At 26.8% G+C, this 24,748-nt stretch overlaps 1 protein-coding gene across 2 annotated transcripts; it reads left to right on the forward strand.

The window, feature by feature from the left end:
* Positions 1 to 774: 774 nt before the first annotated feature.
* Positions 775 to 19,453, forward strand: LOC124806415 (ADP-ribosyl cyclase/cyclic ADP-ribose hydrolase). Of its 2 annotated transcripts, none has more exons than XM_065814109.1 (8): positions 775 to 1,268; positions 11,665 to 11,753; positions 11,863 to 11,983; positions 12,200 to 12,282; positions 18,488 to 18,583; positions 18,725 to 18,814; positions 18,959 to 19,042; positions 19,338 to 19,453. In XM_065814109.1, the coding sequence occupies exons 1-8, from the start codon at positions 951 to 953 to the stop codon at positions 19,399 to 19,401; spliced, it is 945 nt and encodes a 314-aa protein (XP_065670181.1). In that variant the 5' UTR covers positions 775 to 950; the 3' UTR covers positions 19,402 to 19,453. The 2 variants fall into 2 exon arrangements, with proteins under 2 accessions (XP_065670181.1, XP_065670182.1); XM_065814110.1 differs by lacking the exon at positions 775 to 1,268 and adding an exon at positions 4,578 to 4,731.
* Positions 19,454 to 24,748: the final 5,295 nt, after the last annotated feature.

A 24,748-nucleotide genomic window follows, 5' to 3' on the forward strand; every position in this document is an offset into this window, starting at 1 on the left:
AATATCTGAAGCTCTTGTTTGGGCATAATTACATAATTACGTGGTTTTCCTTTTCATAGAAATTTAAATTGGTCAAAAAGTTATTGAAGAGCATGCTAAAACTAATTTTACCTAATATTGTTATTATTGTTATTGTTATGATTCTATTATTATTACTTTTTTTTTTTTTTTTATCATAACTATTACTATCGACCATTGAGAATATGAGAAAATTTTTATATATTAATTTTAATAAATTTTTACATACGAGAAAATTTTTCTGTTTAAGAAAAATCCTTTGACGTTTTTCTCAGTTATAACAAAAAAAAAAAAAAAAAGATTTTTTAAGCTCGTTATTTTTTCGCCATTACACTTTGTCGTGTTTTTGATTGTGTGATAAACTTTTAATATATTTTTAAATTTTGGGACAAGATATTAATCTTGTCCCAAAATTTAAAAATATATTAAAAGTTTATCACTCAATCAAAAACACGACAAAGTGTAATGGCGAAAAATTAGCGAGCTTAAAAATTTTTTTTTTTTTTTTTTTTTTTTATAACTGAGAAAAATGTCAAAGGATTTTTTTTTAAACAGAAAAATTTTCTCATAGATAAAAAGATAAAGCAGTCTTAAAAATTTATTAAGTCATAATAATAGATAAATAAATACACAATAATAGATAAATAAAGATCTTAACATATCATCAATTGAAACGGTGTTATAATGCCGTTCCGCCCAAATATAAAACATTGGGGCTATACATAACAATTTATCATAATCAAAAAGCTACCATTATATCATTAGAATATTAAATCTTTTTATTGAATCTGTTCTCTTTGGTTTTTTTAATTATACTAGAATGATATTTAAGAATGATTTTATAATATCAAGGTTATTACTGATTTATTAAAAGACTCAATGTAAAACTTATGTTTTCTCTCGGTTATACAAAATAAGTTGGTGAGCAAAAAATGATGAGAAGTTTTCAAATTGGTTTCCTTGCTTCGCTGTTAAAGTTTTCTTTAACATTTTCCTACGTGCCTCGGAATTTTAACGGTACAACTCCAAACATAAAAGAAATCATTATAGGACGTTGCAACCAATTCCAACAAGTGAGTTCTCAAAACAAAAACCCAGCATTGTTTGTTAACGTTGATTGTCAGCAATTTTGGAGTTTGTTTAACAGTAGTTTTGCATTTAAAGATTCTTGCAACAATGGTGTAATAAACGAAAGTAGTTACGATTTGTTATTCAATCTTACGAAAAGTGACAGTTTATTATATGACCAGGTATTCTCTACATATAATATATGTATTTTAAGTGTGTTTAATACAGAATTTTATTGTATATATATATATATATATATATATATATATATATATATATATATATATATATATATATATATATATATATATATATATATATATATATATATATATATATATATATATATATATATTATGTGTGTCATTACTTATTCTTCTTTATTTGATTTTTTTTTTTTTTTTGATTTTTTATTTTAAAGATGTAGGGATTTTGTTTTGGTTAAGAATTTTAAGAGGATTTCAAGTCTACAGATTAAAAAATAACTTAACAATGACTCACTGGGTGGGTCTGTTATACTTTAAACGAGAAAATGTCTAAAATATAAGAAACTCAAGGGAAAGGTATTTAAGATATAACTAATTAAAAAACTATTAAAATTTAAAAAAATGCTTTCTTTGCAAAAAATTTTCATAAAGTCATTATGTCAAATTTAAAGAAAATTTCATATTTTTTTAAGAAAGTTATAAATAAATGACAACATGAAGTTTTTTGATGTTTTTAAAAAAGATTAAACAAGATTTTCTTATTTTAACATGAATTGCGACCAGAGGGTGTGTTGTACTCTTCTTGTCGTTATCAGACTTTAAAAATAAGGAATTTTTAAGAGGATTTCAAATCTGAAAAAAAAAAGGGATAATCTTGAATGTCTGGTTTGAAAGATACGACTTTTTTAAAGAGAAAAGACTAAAATATAACTAATTGTAAGGAATAATAAACTTATTTATTTTAGTTTTTAATATTAGTTTTAGAATTTAATAAAGGTAGAAAAGAGTTAGCACCCTACAATCAAGTTTCTTGTTGATGGCCTAAATAGAAAATTGGCCTAATTTTTCTAAAATTAACTTTCACAAACTAACTTTATCTGAACATAATTATGACTTTTTTAACCAAATATAAAACTTTTTTAAAAATCGACATAAAATAAATAATGAATTTATCAAAAATTTAACAAAACTTTTTTTATGTATTGTAATGTTATCCTTTATTCAGTATAGTTTAATCATTTTAAAAAAACTCTTTAAAAAATGCAGACCCAATCAGCAAAACATAATATTTACTTAATTTTATTTTTTTTGCTGGTTCAAAATCTCTTACGTTTATGAAATTAAAAGTAGGGGAGACCGGGGCTAGTTGGCTCGGTTTTTACTTTATGAGCTCTGTAGCCCTAACAGTTCATTTTTTTAAAAATATTAAAGTGTATTCTTAAAGAGTATGGATTAGGGTATCTTATAAAATTTGCATCCATTTACAAAAAAAAATTCTTGGGGCCTTTCCGGACCCTCAAAAAAAAATAAAAATTTGCGCCAACTTACCCCACCACGGGATAAGTTGGCGCAAACTATAAATATGATTATTAATGCACTATTAAGTGCAAAATTAATAGAAATTTTTTTTAAATTAATTTTTGAAACAATTTTATCCCAAAATTTAATATTACTTTTAGCTGGTACCAAATATTAGTCCGTATAAAAGCCAAACAGTAACCCACCTTTTATCTGTGGAAAAAAAAACTAAACAAAATTTTTTTTTAATTTTTTTGTAAGAATAAATATTTTCAATATTGTTAAAAATAAAAAAAAATTAAAAAAATAATTTTATAAAAATAAATATTTTTTTCCATAGTAAATGCTATGAGCCAACTTACCCCGTGAAAAATTTGTCAACTTACCCCGAAAGCTTTTTTTTTAATAAACAGTTTATAGATCCTGAAAAACGGCAGCTTTGAAAAAAAAAGTCTGACTGATTATAGTAAACGAATTGTGACTGGAACGTTTACAAGAATTTTTTTTTCATACGACTAAATATTTTCTTTGTAAAGTAAAAAGGAAGCGATGTTCTAAAAGTTACGTTTTTGTCCAAAAAACGCATAAATCTCAATATCTCCCATGCGCATTCGCGAATCCTGACAATACTACAGTGAATGATGAAATGGTCAATAAGGAAGTTTCTGAGTAATTTTTGTCACTTTCTGATGGAAGGCTCTAAAGATAAACGCAGTTCGTCAACTTACCCCGGCGGCCAACTAGCCCCGGTCTCCCCTATATTATTTGACACACCCGTAATATATATATATATATATATATATTATATATATATATATATATATATATATATATATATATATATATATATATAATGAAATATTATTTTTTACTATTCTCAACTAAATTTATATTCATAGATAAGTTTTCAATTTCAGATAATACGCAGCGGGCATAGAATGTCCGACGGACGTCCATAAGACGCCGTATAGTTTTTGAACCCCAGTGGGCACAGACGTCTCAAGGACGTCTTTGCTCGCTGGGGTTCAAAAACTATGACCATACCCAGGGGATACCCATCGTCCGGAGGACGTTCGTCGGACGTTTAAAGGTTGCCCAGACGTCCATATGACATCCGACGGACGTTTCCTGGTCAACGTATGCCCACTGGGTATAAAATTAGTAACCCCCTCATACTAAGGGTGGTTCAAACTTTATATTGTCATACTTTTTGAACGCTAAGAGAATATACCATGAAATTTACTTAACTTTTCTACTCCTATGTTTGGTTTCTTTAGCATCATTGATATTTTTTATAAAAACTTTGTCTTTATTTATTTTGAAAATAATAATTTTAGTAAATGAATTTGTGTTCTTTTTCAAATAACAGCTGTCATTTCAAAAAGAACACAATTTAAACACATTTGTAGTCAGTTAAGGGGTGTACCGGTACACCCAGTGGGCACGCGTCGTCTGGGGGACGTCTGTTGGACATCTTCCAGTGGACGTACAAGAATCCGTAAGACGTTAGACGGACGTCTCCCTGAATTTTGCTCGTCCACTGAGCAGTGGGACAATATTATTTGTGCCAAAGTTATTTTGGTTGTTTTTGTTGTTAACATAGTTATAAATTAATTATATAAACCATAAAAGTTTATTAAAAAATAATATTATTGCTGAAACCTTAAGAATCTACATAGATCTATTTTTTAAAATTTAAATTAAAATAAGGAGGACTCCTACGTTATAGAATATAGAGTTCTCGCAAATAAAATTTTCAACAACACCAAGGGTCGATGTTATAAAACTTTTTACCGGCGTAAAATGCTATTGGCAGAAATTTTACTCAAGGAATTTTTACAGCCGTAAATTTAGAGTCGTAAAATGTTTTTCAATTCAATGTTATAAAACTTGTTTTTCAATTCAATGTTATAAATCTATGCTCTGAATTTATTCTTAGAAATCTATTGTCCGGATTAATAACATTCTTAAGACATAAAAGGTTGTCAAAAATAAAGTGTTTTTGAGTTGAAGATGTAGAAACATCAAAGTTAACAAATTAAAGGTTTTAAATCCAGTTTTTTCATGGACTTGGACCGAATCTAGTAAAGAATAGTTTGTTGCTTCAGAATATTTAGCAAATCAGAGACAACCAAGAGAGGTAAAACTGTTCAAATAGTATTTAAACTGTTAAGAATATAATTTAAAAGTAAAGAAATGAAGATGTTATTAATTTTTTACCCTGCCCCATAACAAAATTTTATAGACTTTTTGTAGTTGGAATTCTAAGACCATTTGCTTCAAAAATCTATAGAAAATTATGTTCATTTAAATAAGGAAAATCTATACAAATTGTGTATATTTGTTATTGGATGAAAAAATAAATTGCATAAACTATAAACTTTTTAAAAAAATGAGTTTAAATTTTAAATAACTAAAAGAATTATTCAAAAATTCGTTATGTAAATTCTTACAATATAAATTCATTTAGACACAAAAAAGTATTTAAACATAAAACTCTTATGATGCTTTCTGCTCAGAATTTTATCCTTAATATGTTTTGACGTGCTTCCTTACCATAAACAATATGAGAAACCTTGGAAGCAAGTTGTACATGATCTCTAAACACTTTCTGAATAAGAAGAAAAACATTTGATGGATTTTGTTGCTGCTACATCTGACTTTATCAAAAACATTTAAGTTCATACCATATTCGAGCATCGATGTTAACTTCTTGAACTTTATTAATTCTGTTTATATATAGACCACTTTTTTTACAATTTCAAATCTCAAATAATCTCTCCCATAAATTTTATTGGTGGAATTTTAAATTGCCTGTCCATTTTGAGTTCTTCTAAAACTAGAGTTGATCTGAAGTTGATATGGATCAATAAACAGTCCTGATAAATCAAGCAGAAGTACGTTTTCCCATCCAATAGAATTTTCCTATATCGTTTCTAATCAACTCAATAACAAACTTTGGAAATTTTTTAAAATTTTAAATTCCTGATGGTTTTTTTTTCAGGCTCCAATGTCTAAAAGAAAATTTATAAATTTAATATAAAAAGTTATATTTGTTTAAGTACTAATATGAAGTAGACAATCAAGTAAATATAATATAAATAAAATGATGATAATAAAAATTATAACACAAATAAAAAAATTGTTGTAATAACAGCGATTAAAAGCAATAGCAAAGATTATAAAAAATATGCACTATACTATATTAATAATAATAACAATAAAAATAACAACAACAATAATAATAACAAAAATAACAACAACAATAATAATGACAATAATAACAGCAACAACAATAATATTTAAAAAAAACAGTAATATACAAAAAATTATGAGAATATTAACAACAGTAAGAATAATAATATTTATAATGATAAAATAACAACAATTACAATAATAGTATTCTTGTTATTGTCATTATTAACATCGGGGATTTATTGTCATTAATAACATCGGGGATTTTCTCAATATCGGGATATACTCAATAACATCGGGGATTTTCCCTGATGTACTTAAATTAGCAAAAGTAACACCTATTTTTAAATGTAATGAACATTCAGACATAACCAATATCTATATCAATACTTATCGTATTTTCAAAACTTTTTGAACGTGTAATTTATAATAGAATCTATAACCATGTCACTAAAAACAAATTATTTTACCCAAACCAGTTTGGATTTCAAAATAACCTCTCAACAGAGCATGCAATCATTGAATTAGTTAATTAAATAACTGATGGTTTTAAGCAAATTTACTTTAGGATACTTATTGACTTATTAAAAGTTTTTGACACAGTTGACTATTGCATCCTATTAGATGAACTAAAGCACTATGGTATAATTAATAAAACTTACAATTGGATTAAAAGTTATCTTACCATTAGAAAACAATACGTGTGTAATATACAATCTGGAGTTTTAAATTTTTTATGTGGAGTCCTACAAGGATCTATCCTCGGTCCATTCCTGTTTTTAATTTATGAAAATGATTTTTGCAATGCATCTTTAAAACTTAATTCAGTCATGTTCGCTGATGATACAAATATATTTCTTACTAACAATGATATCAAGAAATTATACTTAGATATGAATATTAAACTAAATAAAGTAAATAATTGGTTTAGGGCTATCAAACTCTCACTTAATTCAGAGAAAAAATTATATATTATTCCATAAAAAACACAAGAAGAAAACCTTCCTCTTAAGTTGCCTGACCTTATCTTAAATGATAACTTAATTAAAAAACAAGCCAGTATTAGATTTTTAGGGGTTTTTGATGATGAAAATTTATCCTGGCTTCCTCAAATAAGATATATTCAATCTAAAATCACTAATATAATTGGTATGATGCATCGAGCTTGCTCATATAAATAAATAAAGTCTCAAACTAATATATTTTGGACTATTTCATTGCTTCATCAGCTTTCCAAACATAACATGGGTGAGTACGTAACTATCAAAGCTTAAAAAAATTTATAGTCCCCAAAAACATGCTAGCAGAATCATCTACTCTAAAAATAAGCGTGAACACGCCAAACCTATAATGAAAGATATGAAAATTATGGATGTTTTTGAAATAAATATTTACAAGCATTAAATTTTTATGTATCGTTTCAATAATAATCTCTCTCCTGCAAACTTTAATAACAAGTTTGAAATAAACATAAATGAAAACTATTATCTAAGACTCAAAAATTTAATAAATATGCTGAATATAGCATTGCATATCGAGGACCAAATATATGGAATAGTTATCAAAAAGGATTCATATGTATGACAAAGTTTTTAAGTTCATTTAAGTTTCTAATAAACAAGAAAATTTTTAAAATTTGAGAATCATTTGTGCTTAAAAGGATCACCAAGTAATTTTAATTATTTTAGTATTTATTTTATTTGATCTTTTTTTGATTTACTGATTAGCGCAGCAGTTTTATGCCCATTAGGGTTTTTAATTTAATATCTATATTCTATTGAAAATGTATAAAGGGGCTCTATGAAAAGATTGTGATGACGTATTGTCATTTTTATCTTCTTTGATAAACAGCCCCTGTCTGTTTAACTCTTTATTTTATAAAGATCATTGTAAAAAGAAAAGTGTATATTTTTTATTGAATATACAAAAACGGTGCTTGTTGACAAGATTTTACTGTCTTCTTTGTTCTACGGACATATATTTTCTTTCTTGTATATATATGTTGATTATTTATTGTTAAACAGCAAAATAAATGTAAAAAAAATAAAATATATATAGTAATTTATTTAAGTTTCAATTTTAATTTTATATTTACTTCTGCTACTGCAGAAAATTTGATCATTGATCATTCATCTGTATAATACATCTTTAGCTGTATAATAATTTGAATTGTATTTAATTGCAGCAGGAGTTACACAAGACTTAGAAAAAAAAAGGCGTTAATGTTACATTTAGCATAAAAAAATGTAAAAATACACAAAATTCTTTAAAAAAACAATAACGATCAATACAACATCATGTGAAAAACACGTTTAATCGTGGTTTTTAAACCACTTAATATGCCTCTTTTTAATAGGTGATTTGATACCAGATAGTTAGCACATTGCGATGATGTAAACTCCCTCAAGGTTAGCTATACACAAGTGAAATCTACTGGAAATATGTCAAGATATGTCTCAATAGCCACAAACATGGCTTAAAGCGGCAAGATTAAAGTATATAAAGAGCTATCGTGAAACAGGTGTCCTAGTTCAAATTTTCAAGGTCAAAAATTTTGAATATGTTTAGTTTAAAAAGACATTTTGTTCATTTTTTTCGGGGCCAATTTACAGCAATTGAAAAGGAAAGAAGTTTGTAGATGAAGGAAAGCGATTGCGCAAGAGGAACCATTTATGGTATTATGGTGACTCAGAAGATATAAAGTTATTGCCTTCTGATAAGTTTAAAATTAATTGTTTTTTGCCTATAAACAAAGAGCTAATGCATATGACACAATCAGGAAAAGGTTTAGTTTTCTTAAACATATACGATCGTTGTCCCATGATAGTATAAAAGATCATGTTTCATTTGTATGCGAAGCATATTTTGAAGATTTTCCAGATGCTAACTGTAATGATGAATTTATTCACTTCAATTCACTGTTGTCCAAAATGTCATCGCCCAATGAAACTGATTGTGTTGAACTGCAATTGTTTACTTTTCTAGTTAAGAATAGTTTGACAGATACTTTTCCGATTGTCTTCACTGTGTAAAGAATTTATTTGTCTCTTATGGTCACAGACTATACTAGAAAAAGAAGTTTTTCTGTCCTTAAAAGAAATAAGAATGAACTTAGATCAACATTGGGACAACATCGCTTAAATAATTTATAATTCATTAAAAGTGACGTAGTTAGATCAAGAGATTTCACAGCAGTGACCAAAAAGTTTGTTTCAGAAAAGGCCATAAAAAACAAAGTATAAAAACTATTTTATAGTTAATTGATTAACTTAATAGTACATTAGTTATCGTACTATTTATTTTTTTTTTAATTTCATATTTTCAAAAAAAAACGTATAAAAATTCTAGCTTCAGCTAAATTCCTATCATATTCCAATATAAAATAAATATTGGTAATAGTTCTTTAGTAATGTTAGACTGTACTTAGCGCATATATCTACTTCACTTCTCTGTTTCCCAAATTGTTTTCGTCCAGTTATTTTCATTCTGAAAAATATATGCAAAAATATTCAAATGATGAAACAAAAATGCCTTAGAAATTTGTCAGTGCACAGTAATAAATATTAAGAATTAGTGCTTAACATAAAGAAGTAGTGTTTTTAAAGTAGTGTTTAAGAAATAAATTTTTTATTATTTTTTCACTTGGTAATATATTCTTCATTTATTAGGAGTGAACACGTTATCAATCCGATACAAATGCTAAAATTCATGAATCTAGACCGGTTTACATTTCTATGGGTGTCTAGACTAAAGGAGTGTAACCGTACCTAATCAGTTGGTAAAAAATGATTTAAAAAAATGCTCTCCAAGCTTACCTAATAGAGTCCTTTTAATTGCGCGACTTAAAAATTTTTTCCAAAGCTCCCCAATATAGCTTTGTTTCCGCTCAGCGTTTTTTAGTTAACCGCCGCATTAAACTCTCCTATATTTACAAGGCCTTAAAATATCTTAATTTGGTTCTATAAACGTATAACATTTAAAAAATCTTAGCACATGAACGAAGTGTATAACATTAGATATACTGAAAAGGCTAGAAATAAAAAAAAAGTTTTGTGGCAGGAGGGGGGCAGAGGGGAGAGGGGGAAAATCAGTAACGATCTCTATATAAACAATAAAAATTTTAATTTAAATTTAAACTATTGGTCAAAAAATAACATTTAAATATTTGTATTTACACAATTTGTTCAACAGATAAATAGTTGAAAGTTATTCTGAAATATTCTAGTTTAAACAACTTATAAACACTTTTTTTTGCAATACCGATAACGAACCAAACATCAATTATTTGTTACAATTTTATTTATGAAAAAAAGTGGCATAATATTTATGATATTGGAGAATGGCTTACCTGATACCTAATAGTACAGGTTAACAGAAAAAGAATATTAAAAACTGTGTGTTACTGATGCATAAAAAACTAGGAAAAAAAAAATAAAAACTAAGGTTTACACTTACATTCAACAGTTTTGAAAAGTCTAAAAGAAAAAAACAAAGTATGTTCAAACAATATAATTTAAAATAATACTCAGTAAAAATAAAACAACAGTAGCGTCAGAAAGTTAATAATTAAAAAATGCAAAATTGCATTTTGAAACGTTTTTTAAGTTATTGAGTACGTGACAATAACCGAATAAAAGAACATTTTAATTAATATTTTATATTTATTTGAATAAATGTTTCCTCTAATAAACAAGTCATCATTTTGACAAATTTTCCGATTGTAATGTTGACTATGATTTCTTGGCATTTAAACACTCTGAGCCATTGTGCGGTGTTAAATAAAGATAAGAGGAGCTTGTTGTAGTGACTGCATTTTGAAATCAACTTATTTTTTGTTTTTAATTAGTAAGTTTTCATCTTTATTTTTTAAAATACGAAATTCTTCATGTAAGCAAAGATTTATTTTTTGACGAAGACTTGCAATGTTTCACAACTTTACATTAGCTTGAAAGTGTAAATTTTTTATCATTTATGTCCTTAATTTCTTTAGACAACTCAGTTTCATTTCTATATTTAATAATGTTGAAAGACTATAGATAATTAGCAAATCAAGATTTAAATGGAGTTTTACATTAGCTAAAATATGTTTTTTTCTTTATAATCCGGTTTATTTGATGTTTTCAACTTATGCAACTTAATGATAGACTTAACGTTTCGCATACACTTAACTTATTTTAGTTGTCTATTAAGTATCTTGCATAATTGCATAGCCATCTTTCAAAGTTTGTAAACAACGGAAAAGTGCAGGTCAATTATAGCCTTGATAAAAAGGAGTGAATTTTATGAAAATGCTTTTATTTAAAGAATTGAAAAAAAAATTGAACAAATTCACAAGTTTTCGCCCCATTAAAGGCGTAAAAAAACGTTAGCATAAACCAATTGCAAAATATGCATAAGACTGTACATTGGTTTTATTGTATAGCCAAAAAACCTCAATACAAATTCTTGATTTAAATATAACTGATTTTTATCCTTCAATCAATAAAAGGTAGCCCCATAATTCTACAGCCATTGATGAAAAACACTTTAGAAGCAAGACCATCATCACGTCATTTACGAAAAATTGCATATTTCAACATGTAAAGATGAAAATCTATTAAATAAAAGAAACGAGTTGATTTCAAAATGCAGTCAGAAGAATAAATTCCTTCTATTCGTGATTAGCTAATCTTATGCTTTTTTTTGTTGTAGGTTACCATATTTGTCTTCTCAGCGACGTTAAGACCTCACTACAATCAAGTTTTTTAACCTTTAGCGCTTGTTTTGTTTTTAATTTTGTATTTCATGGCTAATGACTGCCGTATAAACATGAAGTTTAAAGTACCATAGAATAAATTATTTTTTATACATTCAAATATATATATACAAATTTTTTTAGGCAATGTTTTGGTCAGGAACTCGTCAAATTGTGCACGAATATACCTATATTAAAAATTCATTTTTCACTCTTGAAGATACCTTTAATGGGTATATTAATTTATCTTTATTTTAATTAGATTTATACTAAACGGGTAAAAGTATAACAATTGTATTTATAAACTATATTTATTAAGTTGAATATATTTGGTTATTTTAGGTATGTTGCTAACGATCTTAATTGGTGTGGATGTAAAACCTGTCCTGATGGAATCAATTATAATAGTTGTATGGGTTGCACAAAAGCAACTGACTCGTTTTGGGCGCGTGCTTCACGAACGGTAAACACTATTTTACTGCGTTTAAATATATATTATTTTACTGCATTTACTTATATTCTGTTTTTCTGCGTCTTCATATACTAACTTATACTATAATATTATGTTTTTAACTATACTATACTCCTATATTAAATAAAAACAAAATTTAATGTGTTATTGAAATTTATTTTTAAATGTTTTTAATGCTCAATAATAAGTGAGATATAAAAAATTAAGTTCGCTGAAAATGCTGGTGGCAAAGTATATGTGATGGTAAATGGTACAACTGAGAAGAATTATACTGCATATTATAATGGAAGGTATTTTATTTTTAAAGATATTAAAAACTGAATTAAGTTAACAGTCTGTGCAATAAATTTTATTGTCTATTAAATCTAAAATGAAAATCACAAATTTAATGGTTTTGAGAAGAAATCTTGACAATAGTTTAGCGGTTTAAGTTATTTTACTGAGTGTATTTGCTGCATTTCTGTTTAGTAAAATTTATTTTATATTATATGGGGAAATACATATAAAACTCAACTAAAATCTCTTTATCGGCATCAGAGATAATAAATCGCATAATAATTTTTAAAAATCGTTTTTCAAACTCAGAACCGCTTTATAAAGAAATGAACGCCTTAAATGTTTATCAACTAAATGCATTTAATGTTTTGTGCTTTACGTACAAATGTAAAGAACTTACGTCCCCCGATGTTTTTGTAAACCTTTACAAAATTAAACCTCAAAATAAATATAACCTACGTAATAATACCATTCTAGAAAAACTGATTTGCAAAATTAAACAAGCTCAATTTTGTATATCTCATCGTGGACCTTTCCTCTGGAATGAAACAGTTCAGCCTGATTTTTTTTTCTTCTAAATTGACTTATTCTATTTTAAAACAATTTATAAAAAACTTAATTTTTCAAAAAAAAATATTTTTGGTGGATATAGATGTTTTTAATGTAGATGAAAATAGAGTTTTATATTGTTAAGGACTTCGTGATAAGGTCATTACAATCTTCTTGATGTCATGCCCGTATGCTATTATAAATCTTATAGTAAATAATATTATAGTAAATAATATTATACGGCAAATAAAATAGATAAAATAAAAAAATATATTTATAAATAGATATATGAATATATATATATATATATATATATATATATATATATATATATATATATATATACATATATATATATATATGTATATATATATATATATATATATATATATATATATATATATATATATATATATATATATATGTATATATATATATATATAAGTATATATATATATATATATACATACCTGCACATCGCACTGAATAAAATAAATTCTATATTAAGTAGCTAGAATCTGTTTAAGTACAACAATGTATTGCAACAAAAATATTTTTTTCCTAAATAACTTTCTTTATTAAGCTTACTCTCCTGCTTCTATAACTATTATAAACCTAATTCTCTAATATAAACTTTTCCCGAAAGACTAAAAGGATGTTTCTATTAAATATTGGTTTAATTAATTTTAACAAAACATGTTCTAGTCCATTTGTAAAGTATTTACTTGTAATTATATAGAATCATACGAGGACACAAAAAGCCAGTTAATAAACCAAATTATTTTATGAATATTTGACTTTAAAAATTTAATTTTTAATTAAGATTTTACTTTATGTGACCACACAATATTACGTTAATATCTTTTAATCTAACTAACAATTTTAAGGATGTTGGTTTGCAAAAACAAAACAAATAATTAGCTAATTCATTTTTTAAAACAAAGTGAATTATTTGGTTTAGCCATTTCACTCCTTTCCACTTCTCATATAAAAGTCCTCATACAAAAGAACTTATGATATTAGTTTCTCTGTTGTTTGGTTTTTAACACTCAAATACATTTAAAGATATTTTAAGTTTTTAAACACTTTGAGTATAATTGTTTGCCAGGTTCATGAACAAATACATCTTCCAAACAGCTGCTTTATTTAACAGCATTATTAAACAAGAAATGCTGATCTTTACTTAAAATTGTGTGGTCGATTTGATATTTCTCACAAACAACACAGAGAGGTTTTACCTCTTGCTATTTCTCACTTTTGTTATGTTGTGTGTTACGTTAGGTCCACTAATCTGTAAGATTTTTCCAAATCGCTTCTCCACCTAACGCTTGAAACAAATTCTGGAATGGTACCGTAAAATGAGGTAACTTTGGCCTGGTAGATGACTTTGGCTAATTGATAAAAAATAGTTTTAATTTTAAAAAACTACTTTGTACTTTTGCGACTTCTTCCAATTTTAAGTTTATAACAAAATTAAAGTTGTTCTGCTTAATTATTACTTAGATTAATTGTAGTTTGCGGAACTATTGATATATTTTTTTCTTTGTTTATTAGTCTATAAAAATTGTTAAATTTATATGCTGCAAAATTGTGAGTTCCAACCAATAAACTGCTGTTAATATTTGAGTGGGATGTGATGTTATAGCTAATAGTAAATTTAAACATGACGAGTTTTGTATAATAGTTGTCAAATTTATAACTCTTCTAATTAAAAATAACTTTAAGTAAAATTTATGAGTTGGCTTTGGCCACAATTTAGGGTGACTTTAACCTGAGAGAAAAAATTTAATAATTTGATTTTCAATATTATATTTTTCAGAAAATGTTGTCTGTAGATATAATTTTATTATATCTATAGACAACATATAGAAAGGTATGCATAATAAAAAACCAGGCGGTTGCACAATATTTAGTGAAGTTGAAGAAGAAATTTTTGCAAACATATAACTGGGAATCCAAAAGAAGATATATGTCATAACTATGTCTTCTTTTGGATTCCCAGTTGACTGTTATGATTTACATAGTATTGTGAAGTCTTATGCAGACCGTAAAGGATTGTTTATTAGGCAATTTGCAGGAAATATGTCTGGTGTTGAATGGGTAAAATCATTCCTTAAGAGATATAAACAATAAGTGTTAGATCTGCAAGTAACATTAAAAGAAAGAGGGCAGAAGTAGGTACTGTTATTAATAATAACTTTTTTGATAACATCACTCCTGAACTGGCAGGGGTTCCTCCATCAAACATTTGGAATTATGATGAAACTAATTTAACCGATGACCCTGTTAATAAACTATTAATAACAAAGCGAGGATCAAAATATCCTGAGAGGATAATTAGTTCAACAAAGTCTGCTTCATTTTTGATGCATTTTGGTAATGCAGAAGAGCCTATCCTTTCGCCATATATTGTATATAAAGCAGATTTAATGTATACACTTAGACAAAAATGGACCGAAAGGACCACGTTATAACCGCTCAAAGAGTTGATGGTTTGATTCCAGTTGTTTTACAGATCAGTTTGAATCTTTATTGTTATATGAACTAAAAAAAACCTCTGGAAAACATGTTCTAATTGGAGACAATTTGTCGTCACATACAAATACATATGTACTGACTTTGTATGAAGAAAACAACACCAAGTTTATTGCACTTTCTCCTAAGTCAACGCATTTAATGTTGCCATTAGATGTTGCATATTTTTGACCGATGAAAGCTCAGTGGAGAAAAATATTAACAACTTGGAAGGAAAGTGGCAAAGGACGTAAAGCTCTTCCCTTCCAAAAGACCACTTTCGAGCATTGCTTAAATGTCTCATGAAAAAAATTGAAGAACCTGATTGCGAAAGTATAAAGACAGGCTTCAGAAAAATTGGATTATGCCCACTTGTTTGAAAACAGATGCTTGATAGACTTCCTAAACAAACATTTTCAAATGAAGATGTCACTGTAAAAATAGTTACTCAGACTTACTCAGAGCCTGGTTGTTTTAAATTTAAAAAAATGCAACTTATAGCAAAATCCTGTTGAATCAAGTTTTACAACAGAAAACAGATTTTTATCCTTTTACTCATCAAAATATAGCCATTAAAGTTGATTGTTCTTGTTCTTGCTCTGCATTCGAAGGTGTGAATGGTTATTTACGCTTTTTGTTTTTGCTTATTCTTGCTTTCCATTTGAAAGTGTGAAGTGCGGCTTTTCATATTTTATCAACTTTTAACTTTATTTTTGTAATTATATTTGGTCACAATACCAAAACCTTGCAAAACACTTAGGACAATGACTCTTGTTGCTCTGTCTGATAATCAACGGTGAGCACTAGTTAAAGCCGTTATACAATTTCAATTAAAGTTTTAATTTTAGGATTTTTTTTTCATTTCTTGTTTGGATACTGATAATTTTGATTATAAAAAAAGGAAGAAAATTACTACGTTTTTAATAACTTTCAAAAATTCGATTGCGATGCGATAGATCCAGACCTAAAATATTAGTAGTTTTATTATATGCATCTTTTTGCAATTTTAACCGAGCAGAAAGATTTTTTACTTATTAATTATTTTTTTAATTTATTTACCATTTCAACACTTCGTTTATTTTAAATAGTCACTAGCTACTTGTCATATTAATTATTATATTCCATTTATCGAAAAAACAATAAAAAGCGTATATTTATTTAAGTATTCAAGTGTGATGCGCTAACCCCAAACGTAAAATATATTTAAATATATCATAAAATTTTACAAACAAGTTTTCTTCTATCAATCGCTACTGATCTTAATAAGATATAATTTATATGCTGCTCTCTGGTGAATTTTTTACCACCACTTATGGCTGATAATGATAATGCAATGGTGGTGCGGTTATGAAGAAAATTGCTAGATTATCGCCTGCCTTGCAGCAATTTATGATGCAATCATGCCATACATCTATCAGTTTTGACAACATTTTACGCTGAACCGAAAATGAAATAAATAAATCCGTAGACGAGCATGAGACTGTAGATAGCGACGATGATGCATTAGAAGTATAGAAGAAGATGATTTTAATTTGAAATTGACGTGTTACGTAGCAAAAACTTTCAAATTAAATCCCAAATTAAAGATGCAATTGTAGGAATACGAAAAATTGTAAAACTCTTTAAAAATTCTCCAGTGAAAAATGGTGTTCTACAAAAATATGTAAAAGACCAAGTACAAAAAGAATTGGCTTTGCTACTAGACTGTAAAACACGCTGGAATACTATTGAAATAATGGTGAAACGGTTCTTAAAATCAAAAAATGTGTGCAAATGGCATTAAATGAATTAAATTTAAACCACTTGTGGAAAGATAATTAAATACAAATGGCCGAAATTCTATTATCTGTATTAGAACCAACACGAATAACTGTAGAAGCTTTAAGTCGAGCAGAACATTATTAACGGCCGAAGGAGTCTTAAAATTTTTACTTAATAAATTAGAAGAAGAATGTAGAAAGAACAAATAAGTAGAGAATTCTTAAAAAATATTAAAGAAGAAATAAGTAAAAAGAGAAATGGTAATGTTGTATCTTCATACAAATTTTTACATAACTCAATAAATGATGAAAAATATGCTTCTTCTTTTTTAAAATCTTCCTCAAAAAATGATATTTATAAAATTGCGAGAAAATATTTGATTGATTGTATGGGTCATCTGATTCCGAAGAAGATCTAACTGAAGAAACGTCCACTAGCAGCAATGTCAACACTGAGCTATCACTTGAAGAACAACTAAATTTAGCTATAACAAATACAACAACAGAAATTATGCCAACGTTGCGATAATGATAACCAGAATCTTTATCAGACACTTAAAAAAGAATGCAGAATATTCTAAACAACTAGAATAAGGTCACAAAATCTAAAAGATGCATTATCTGCAATAAAACCAACTTCAACGCAAAACGAACGTAAATTCTCGACTGTTAAGGATTTTGTTACAAAAAAAAGGAAATTGATTATTAAACACGTCATTGAATGCGTTGTGTTTATTAAAGTATTACTTCAAAAACAATAAATAAAAATTATTACTTATGTGTTATAATTTGACTAATTGCTATTTTCGTTTCACATTTTTATATTAGTTTTTTTTAACTAATAAATTACAATTAAAAATTTGTTACACTTGTATATTTTAGAGTACATCTTTTTTTTGTCATACCATACCATTTTTTTCTTATATTAATTGACTTTCATATTCGTTACTCTGCTGTTTTTTTAATCCAATGTTTATCCTTATACATTTTATGAACATAAATTATATTAAAATTTTAAAAAAATTACATTTTGACATTTCTCAAAATTTGATTTATCCGAGTTTGGAATCTTCATAACGTTCTGCACAAAAAGGAACGCATAATTTAAAAGTTTCATCAATTAACATACTTAACAATCTAATGTGCAACTAGTCTGTTCTTTTTATTCCAATGGTTTTATGTACTCGCTAAATTAATATGAAGAATATTTAACAACCAATAAAAAATAAATAAATAATGAAGAGTATTTTTAAAAAAAATCTATTAAATAATCCTTCACATAATACATTTTTTCTTACTTAGAAAAAGCTATATAAATAGCTTATATAGAATAAATAATATATCCACATAATTCTTTAAAACATTTTTATAAACGAGTGTTTTTATGGTTATATAGCTATTTTGGGAGAATAGAACTTCCAACACTGGGAAAAATGAAGCAAATTACAAGTATGGTCATTCTTGTGGTAAATAATCTCGATACACCACCCACGTAATTTTCTATATTATTTTTTTATGAAATATAATTAAAAAAAAATTTTTAATAACTTTTTAAAAAGTATGTATTTATACACAATTAAATAATTAGATTTTTTATAAATAATACTTTTTATTTTAAATAATTTAATTTAAGAGAATTGTGTGGCCAAGGTTCATTAGCAAAACTTGTTCAAGATGCTAACAAATTGGGGATTTCTAATATAAATTGTATTGACGATCCAAGGTAGTTATTCTTTAAAATAATAATTTCTTTATTTATTGAAAAAAAGTTAATTTCTATTTTTGTTGAAGCACTTGTTGTAAATGTAATTTTTAATAATAAAAATTTTTTTAATATAAGTAAATTTTTTATTTGTTTATGTTTAAGGGACACATATTTTTTACAATGTGCAAAGTACCCTGACGCCGAAGAATGTCAAGCAACAAGTAGCTCGTTATTAAACAATGTATCGTAAGTATTTTATTTAAAAGAAGTTCATTCAAACCTGTAGAATAGCAAATGAAGGACAAAATAATTTTAGTTTAAATAAAATATATCATAATATGTAAAATTAGCTAAAAATAATCATATAACATAGAAAAATAACAGAAAAAAATAACAGAAAAATAACATAGAAAAATTTTTGAAACATTAATTTGAACAGTTATATTGAAGACAAAAATAGTAAAACACGAATAAATAATAATAAATAATAAATAATAATAATAAATAAGCTTTCAATGTTCTTTAACTCATTTTTCTTTAGGTGGAAGAATTTTACCGCTTCATTTCTAGCTTGGTCAATAATTTTATATTTTCAGATTGTTTAAATATATATATATATATATATATATATATATATATATATATATATATATATATACATATATATATATATATATATATATATATATATATATATATATATATATATATATATATATATATATATTTATGTATATATATATATATATATATATATATATATATATATATATATATACATATATATATATATGTATATATATATATATATATATATATATATATATATATATATATATATATATATATATATATATATATATATATATATATATGTATATATATATATATATATATTTATTTATTTATAAAATAAAAACATGTAAATTTATTTAAATGTTATTGATACTATTTATAAATTGTTATACCATAATGCAATGCAACTGTACTTCACATTTGTTTAAATGCAACAAATAAAAAATCTTTGTTTTGTTTTAATAAAACCCAATATATATGTTAATACTAGGGAAGACCGGGGCTAGTTGGCTCGGTTTTTACTCTATGAGCTCTGTAGCCCTAACAGTACATTTTTTTAAAAATATTAAAGTGTAGTCTTAAAGAGTATGGATTAGGGTAACTTATAAAATTTGCATTCATTTACAAAATAAATTCTTGGGGCCTTTCTGGGCCCTCAAAAAAAAAAAAAAAGTGCGCCAACTTACCCCACCACGGGGTAAGTTGGCGCAAACTATAAAAATGATTATTAATGCACTATTAAGTGCAAAATTGATAGCCATTTTTTTACCCTTAATTTTTGCAGCAATTTTATCCCAAAATTTAGTATTACTTTTAGTTGGTAGCAAATATTAGTTCGTATAAAAACCAAACAGTTGCCCAACAAAAGAGTTGCCCAACCAAACAGTTGCCCAACCAAACAGTTGCCCACTTTTTATCTGTGAAAAATAAAACTAAAAAAAATTTTTTTTTAATTTTTTTGTAAGAATAAATTTTTTCGATATTGTTAAAAACTAGAAAAAAAATAAATAATAATTTTATAAAAATATAATTTTTTTTCCATAGCAAATGCTATGAGCTAACTTACCCTGTGAAAAGTTTGTCAACTTACCCCGAAAGCTTTTTTTTAATAAACAGTTTATAGATCCTGAAAAACGGCAGCTTTGAAAAAAAAGTCTGACTGGATATAGTAAACCAATTGTGACTGGAGCTTTTACAATAATTTTTTTTTCATAAGACTAACTATTTTCTTTGTAAAGTAAAAAGAAAGTAATTTTCTAAAAGTTACGTTTTTGTCCAAAAAACGCATAAATCTCAATATCTCCCATGCACAAGCGCGAATCCTGACAATACTACAGTGAATATTGAAATGGTCAATAAGGAAGTTTCTGTGTAATTTTTGTCACTGTCTGATGAAAGGCTCTGAAGATAAACGTAGTTTGTCAACTTACCCCTGCGGCCAACTAGCCCCGGTCTCCCCTACTGGTTTTTATTTTTGTGTTTTTTAAATAGGTCTCGTGTTGTACAGGTTTTTAAAATAAATTACAATTTTTAAATTGATGTTAAAATTATTTTTTGAATGTTAAATTTGATGAAAAAAACAAACTTTGTATTTTGCATTAAATTTGATAAAAATTTTACGTTAAATTCAGTAAATTTTGCTTTACATTTAGTAAACATTGCTTTATATTTGATAAAACAATAGATAACTGACATCTTCTAATCATCTTCTAAAAGATTTTTTTATCTCTGTTTTTAAAAGAGATAAAAGAGAGCGAAAGAGTCGATTTTTAAAAACATTTTTGTCAACTCAAACGTTATTTATTTCAACTTAAAGTTTTATTTATCTCTACAAAAAGTTTTTTTTTCTTTTAACTCCAATGTTTTTCAAATCTCTAAAAAAAATTTTTTTACACAGTTTTTTATTTTTAACCCAAACTACCAATAAATTGCATAATTTATGATATAAGTTACCTTAGTCCAAAAAAATTAGTCTTATCATTTGATTATATTCAATAATAATTTCCATCAATCTTTTATGTCGTACATCCCGTTGACTTTAATGTTTATTCTTTATTTAACTTTAAATTTGTATCTAGCACATAATGCTAAAAACATTATACAAGTTTTATCAAAATATACTTCAAAGAAAAGCAATCAAACAATAACATCAAATGTTAATAAACATCAACTTTTCACCGTGAACATCATTAGTATTCACATTAATGATAGTTTCATATCCAAGCGCAAACAAATTTTTTAAAGAACTGTTGAGCACAAAGAACTTATTAAATATGTTAGTATAATTAATCCTGGATACTCTTCACTAAAATAAATAAAACTAACGCACACACAAAAAAAGGCGGTATTTTTTACGATGTATTTCCTTTCATGATTTCTTTAACCGTTTCTTCCGAAGAAAGTCAAAACCCGCGGTACATTAAATGTAAAAGTTGGCACGTTTTTACAGCACCAAGAAATTGTCAATCTACCAATACTAAGTACCGGTACTTTAAAACAGCACTAAGAAGAAAAGAAAACTAGATGCAAGAGTAAAAACTTAAAAAAATTTTAGTAAAACCTATAAGAACTTTTTTTAATAATGTGAAGTGTTTAAAACTCTAGATATAATATAAAATATATAAATAAAAAATATTAATCTTAATTTTCATTACTATTGACCAGAGTGACCGCCGAGGTTAGTTATTCCTCAGGTCTGATTTTTCTTTTTCAATAGATAGGTATACATTAGCAGTCTCCATTTATGACGTTTAAAACTTTTAAAGGGTTGGAATTTATTCAAAATAAGAAAAATAAAAACCCCGCAAAAAGCAACTCTATTCTGCTTCTTATCTGTTGGAGTGTCAAGAGCAACATTAAATACGTTCACCTAAACCCTTTGATTCGTTTTCTTGGAAGTGGACTGTGTTTATAGACTTGCAGTAAAATGTTTTCCTTTTTCTTGTATTTAATGAAATCATTTTGGAACCCAAACGAAGCTAACCAAGATGAATCCACTTTTTGAGCGCCTTAACTAAAGTTAGTTGATGATCTTCTAAATCAAGCTCTTGAAAAGATTGCAATGACTTAAGTGTTTTTTTTGGTCGTTTCAACAACGGTCGCACAGTTCCTATGCCCACACTTCCATTTTATTTGAGACGTTTGGTGAAGCCCTGTTGCTTCAGCCAAAATTTTCTAGCGAATGGGGCTTATACTAAAAAGAATATACAGCGATTGGATTTTGCCGAAATAGTTCTTGACCACATGTGATGATTCTGCAAAATGAACGCCTGCTATGCTGAGACAATGCGCACTGCAAGGCATGTACAAAACTTTATGATTTTTCTCAAGAATGATAGCCTACACTCCTTTATATACATTGGGCATGTTAGTCCCGTTATTATAGCCCTGGCCTCTATTATTCTTTAAATTAATTTGGTTTTTATCCAAAACGTCTATAATCAGAAAACGCTTTTTTAATATCCATTGGTTGTCAGCTCCTTGGCGGACAATTCGAAGAACAAAAGTGGTTTGTTCCTTATTAGACACATCCAAAGTTCCATTAACAATTACGGAAAAATAAATGGCTATGTAGATCTCTTCGGCAATAGCAGCAAAAACAATTTCTCCGAATACCATAATGAACTCATTATGAGTTCTCGATAAAGTACCGGTGTTGTAAAGTGAGGTGGTTCATTTAATATAACTAGATTGCATTTGATTCTGAATAAAACTTTCTTCCACAAAGCGGGGTCGTTTCCAAGTTGAATTGCCTCTTGATCCTAAATTAAAACAGCATTTAAGAATTATGGCATGCTTATAGTATTTACAGGTATTTCAAGAAATAAGAAAGTGTCCCAAACTCACACAATTCTTCTTCTTCAGAGACCGTTGAAAATTATGTAGGGGAAGATGGCTTTTTTGGACTCAAGGGTTCATCTATTAGCATGGCCCATTTTAAAAAAATTTAAGTAAGATTTTAATAAAAAATTGTTTTAACAGTTTTGGAATGAAGTATAATGGAATATACGATTGTTAATAAGAGCAGCCGTGGCCCAGTGTTAGCGCACTTGCCTCAGAAACAAAGGATCCCTGGTTCAAACTCCACTTCTGGGCAAGTTTTGCGACATCGGTTAGGAAGGAGGCGTGAAATTCCAACTAAATGCTCATCCGCGGTGCTCTGTGATAAGACCGTAAGAACTTCTTGAGGCACCTAAATAAAATTAAAAAAATTAAAAAATTAAAAAAAATAAAGCTTTTAATCTATACCTTGACCACTTGGTCTGGCGTAGAGTTATAAAACGCTTTCTTTTTTTTTGTTGAACATTATTGAAGCCACCTTAATCCAGTGTACGTTTGTTATTTATTAATTTTTTATAATTATTTCTGCAGCTTTTTGTTTGCCTTTGGACCATGAATCATGCTTTCGAAAACTGGACATGACATTTTTACTCTAAGATGTGTAATTGATAAACAATTGTACTGGGGAAGTATTACATTTCTATTGGAAAAACAAAAATTATTAATTACACGTCTAACTATTCAATTGTCTTATCACTAACTATTATATTAACACTTTTCATTGACAAAGGACCGTTCCGGTGAAATAAGTGTCCTTTGAACTGACTTTAAAAAACAAGATTATCTTAATTTGCTAGATAGAATAGTTGATTGATGATTGTTGATAGAATAGTTGATTGATGATTGCTGATAGAATAGTTGATTGATGATTGTTGATAGAATAGTTATCTTAAGTTGCTAGAATAGTTGATTGATGATTGTTGAAGGTCTTGACTATTTTTATTTTATCAGAATTCAGAAAAAAAAATTAAAATTTCAAAATATCAAATAAATCGGAATCAATGTATCGAGAAAGAATATTTGAAAAGTATTGGAATGAGACTAATTAAACTGATTTATGTTACATAAAATTAATAGTGTTTTAAAACAAGTAAAATTTAAATTGGAGCCATTGCAATCTGTCCTTTCACCCTGAAAAAATGGAAATTGTGAAACTTTTTTCACAGTTGTGAAATTTAATTTAACCTAAATTTTAAGTTTATCATTTTATAAAATTTTAAAAATCTTACAAAATATCTTACAAAAAAAAAAAAAACTTCTATTTTGTTTTAAATTGTATGTTTTTTCCTTAAAATCATGCAAAAAATCTTTTTTACCCGCACTGCAGGTGGGGTCGATGGATGCGATCAACGCCTCTTTTCGTACCAGTTACCCTTTGTTTCGCATTCACTTTGCTATAAAAGTCAAACAATATATTTATTTACTATAATAAACTACCTCTATTTACTATAATAAACTACCTTTTTCAAAAACAACTCCCCTTAGCAATTCCAAGGTATGTATGTCCAAGGACCTGTATTAGATATACAAGTGCAG

Source organism: Hydra vulgaris, chromosome 12, assembly GCF_038396675.1.
Source record: "Hydra vulgaris chromosome 12, alternate assembly HydraT2T_AEP".
Lineage (NCBI taxonomy): Eukaryota > Metazoa > Cnidaria > Hydrozoa > Anthoathecata > Hydridae > Hydra > Hydra vulgaris.

Coding starts and splice junctions, on each gene's coding strand:
- LOC124806415 (XM_065814109.1), top strand. CDS start 951: ATGATGAGAAGTTTTCAAATTGGTTTCCTTGCTTCGCTGTTAAAGTTT. Junction 11,754..11,862: donor CTTGAAGATACCTTTAATGG/GTATATTAATTT, acceptor TGGTTATTTTAG/GTATGTTGCTAACGATCTTA. Junction 18,815..18,958: donor AATTGTATTGACGATCCAAG/GTAGTTATTCTT, acceptor TTTATGTTTAAG/GGACACATATTTTTTACAAT.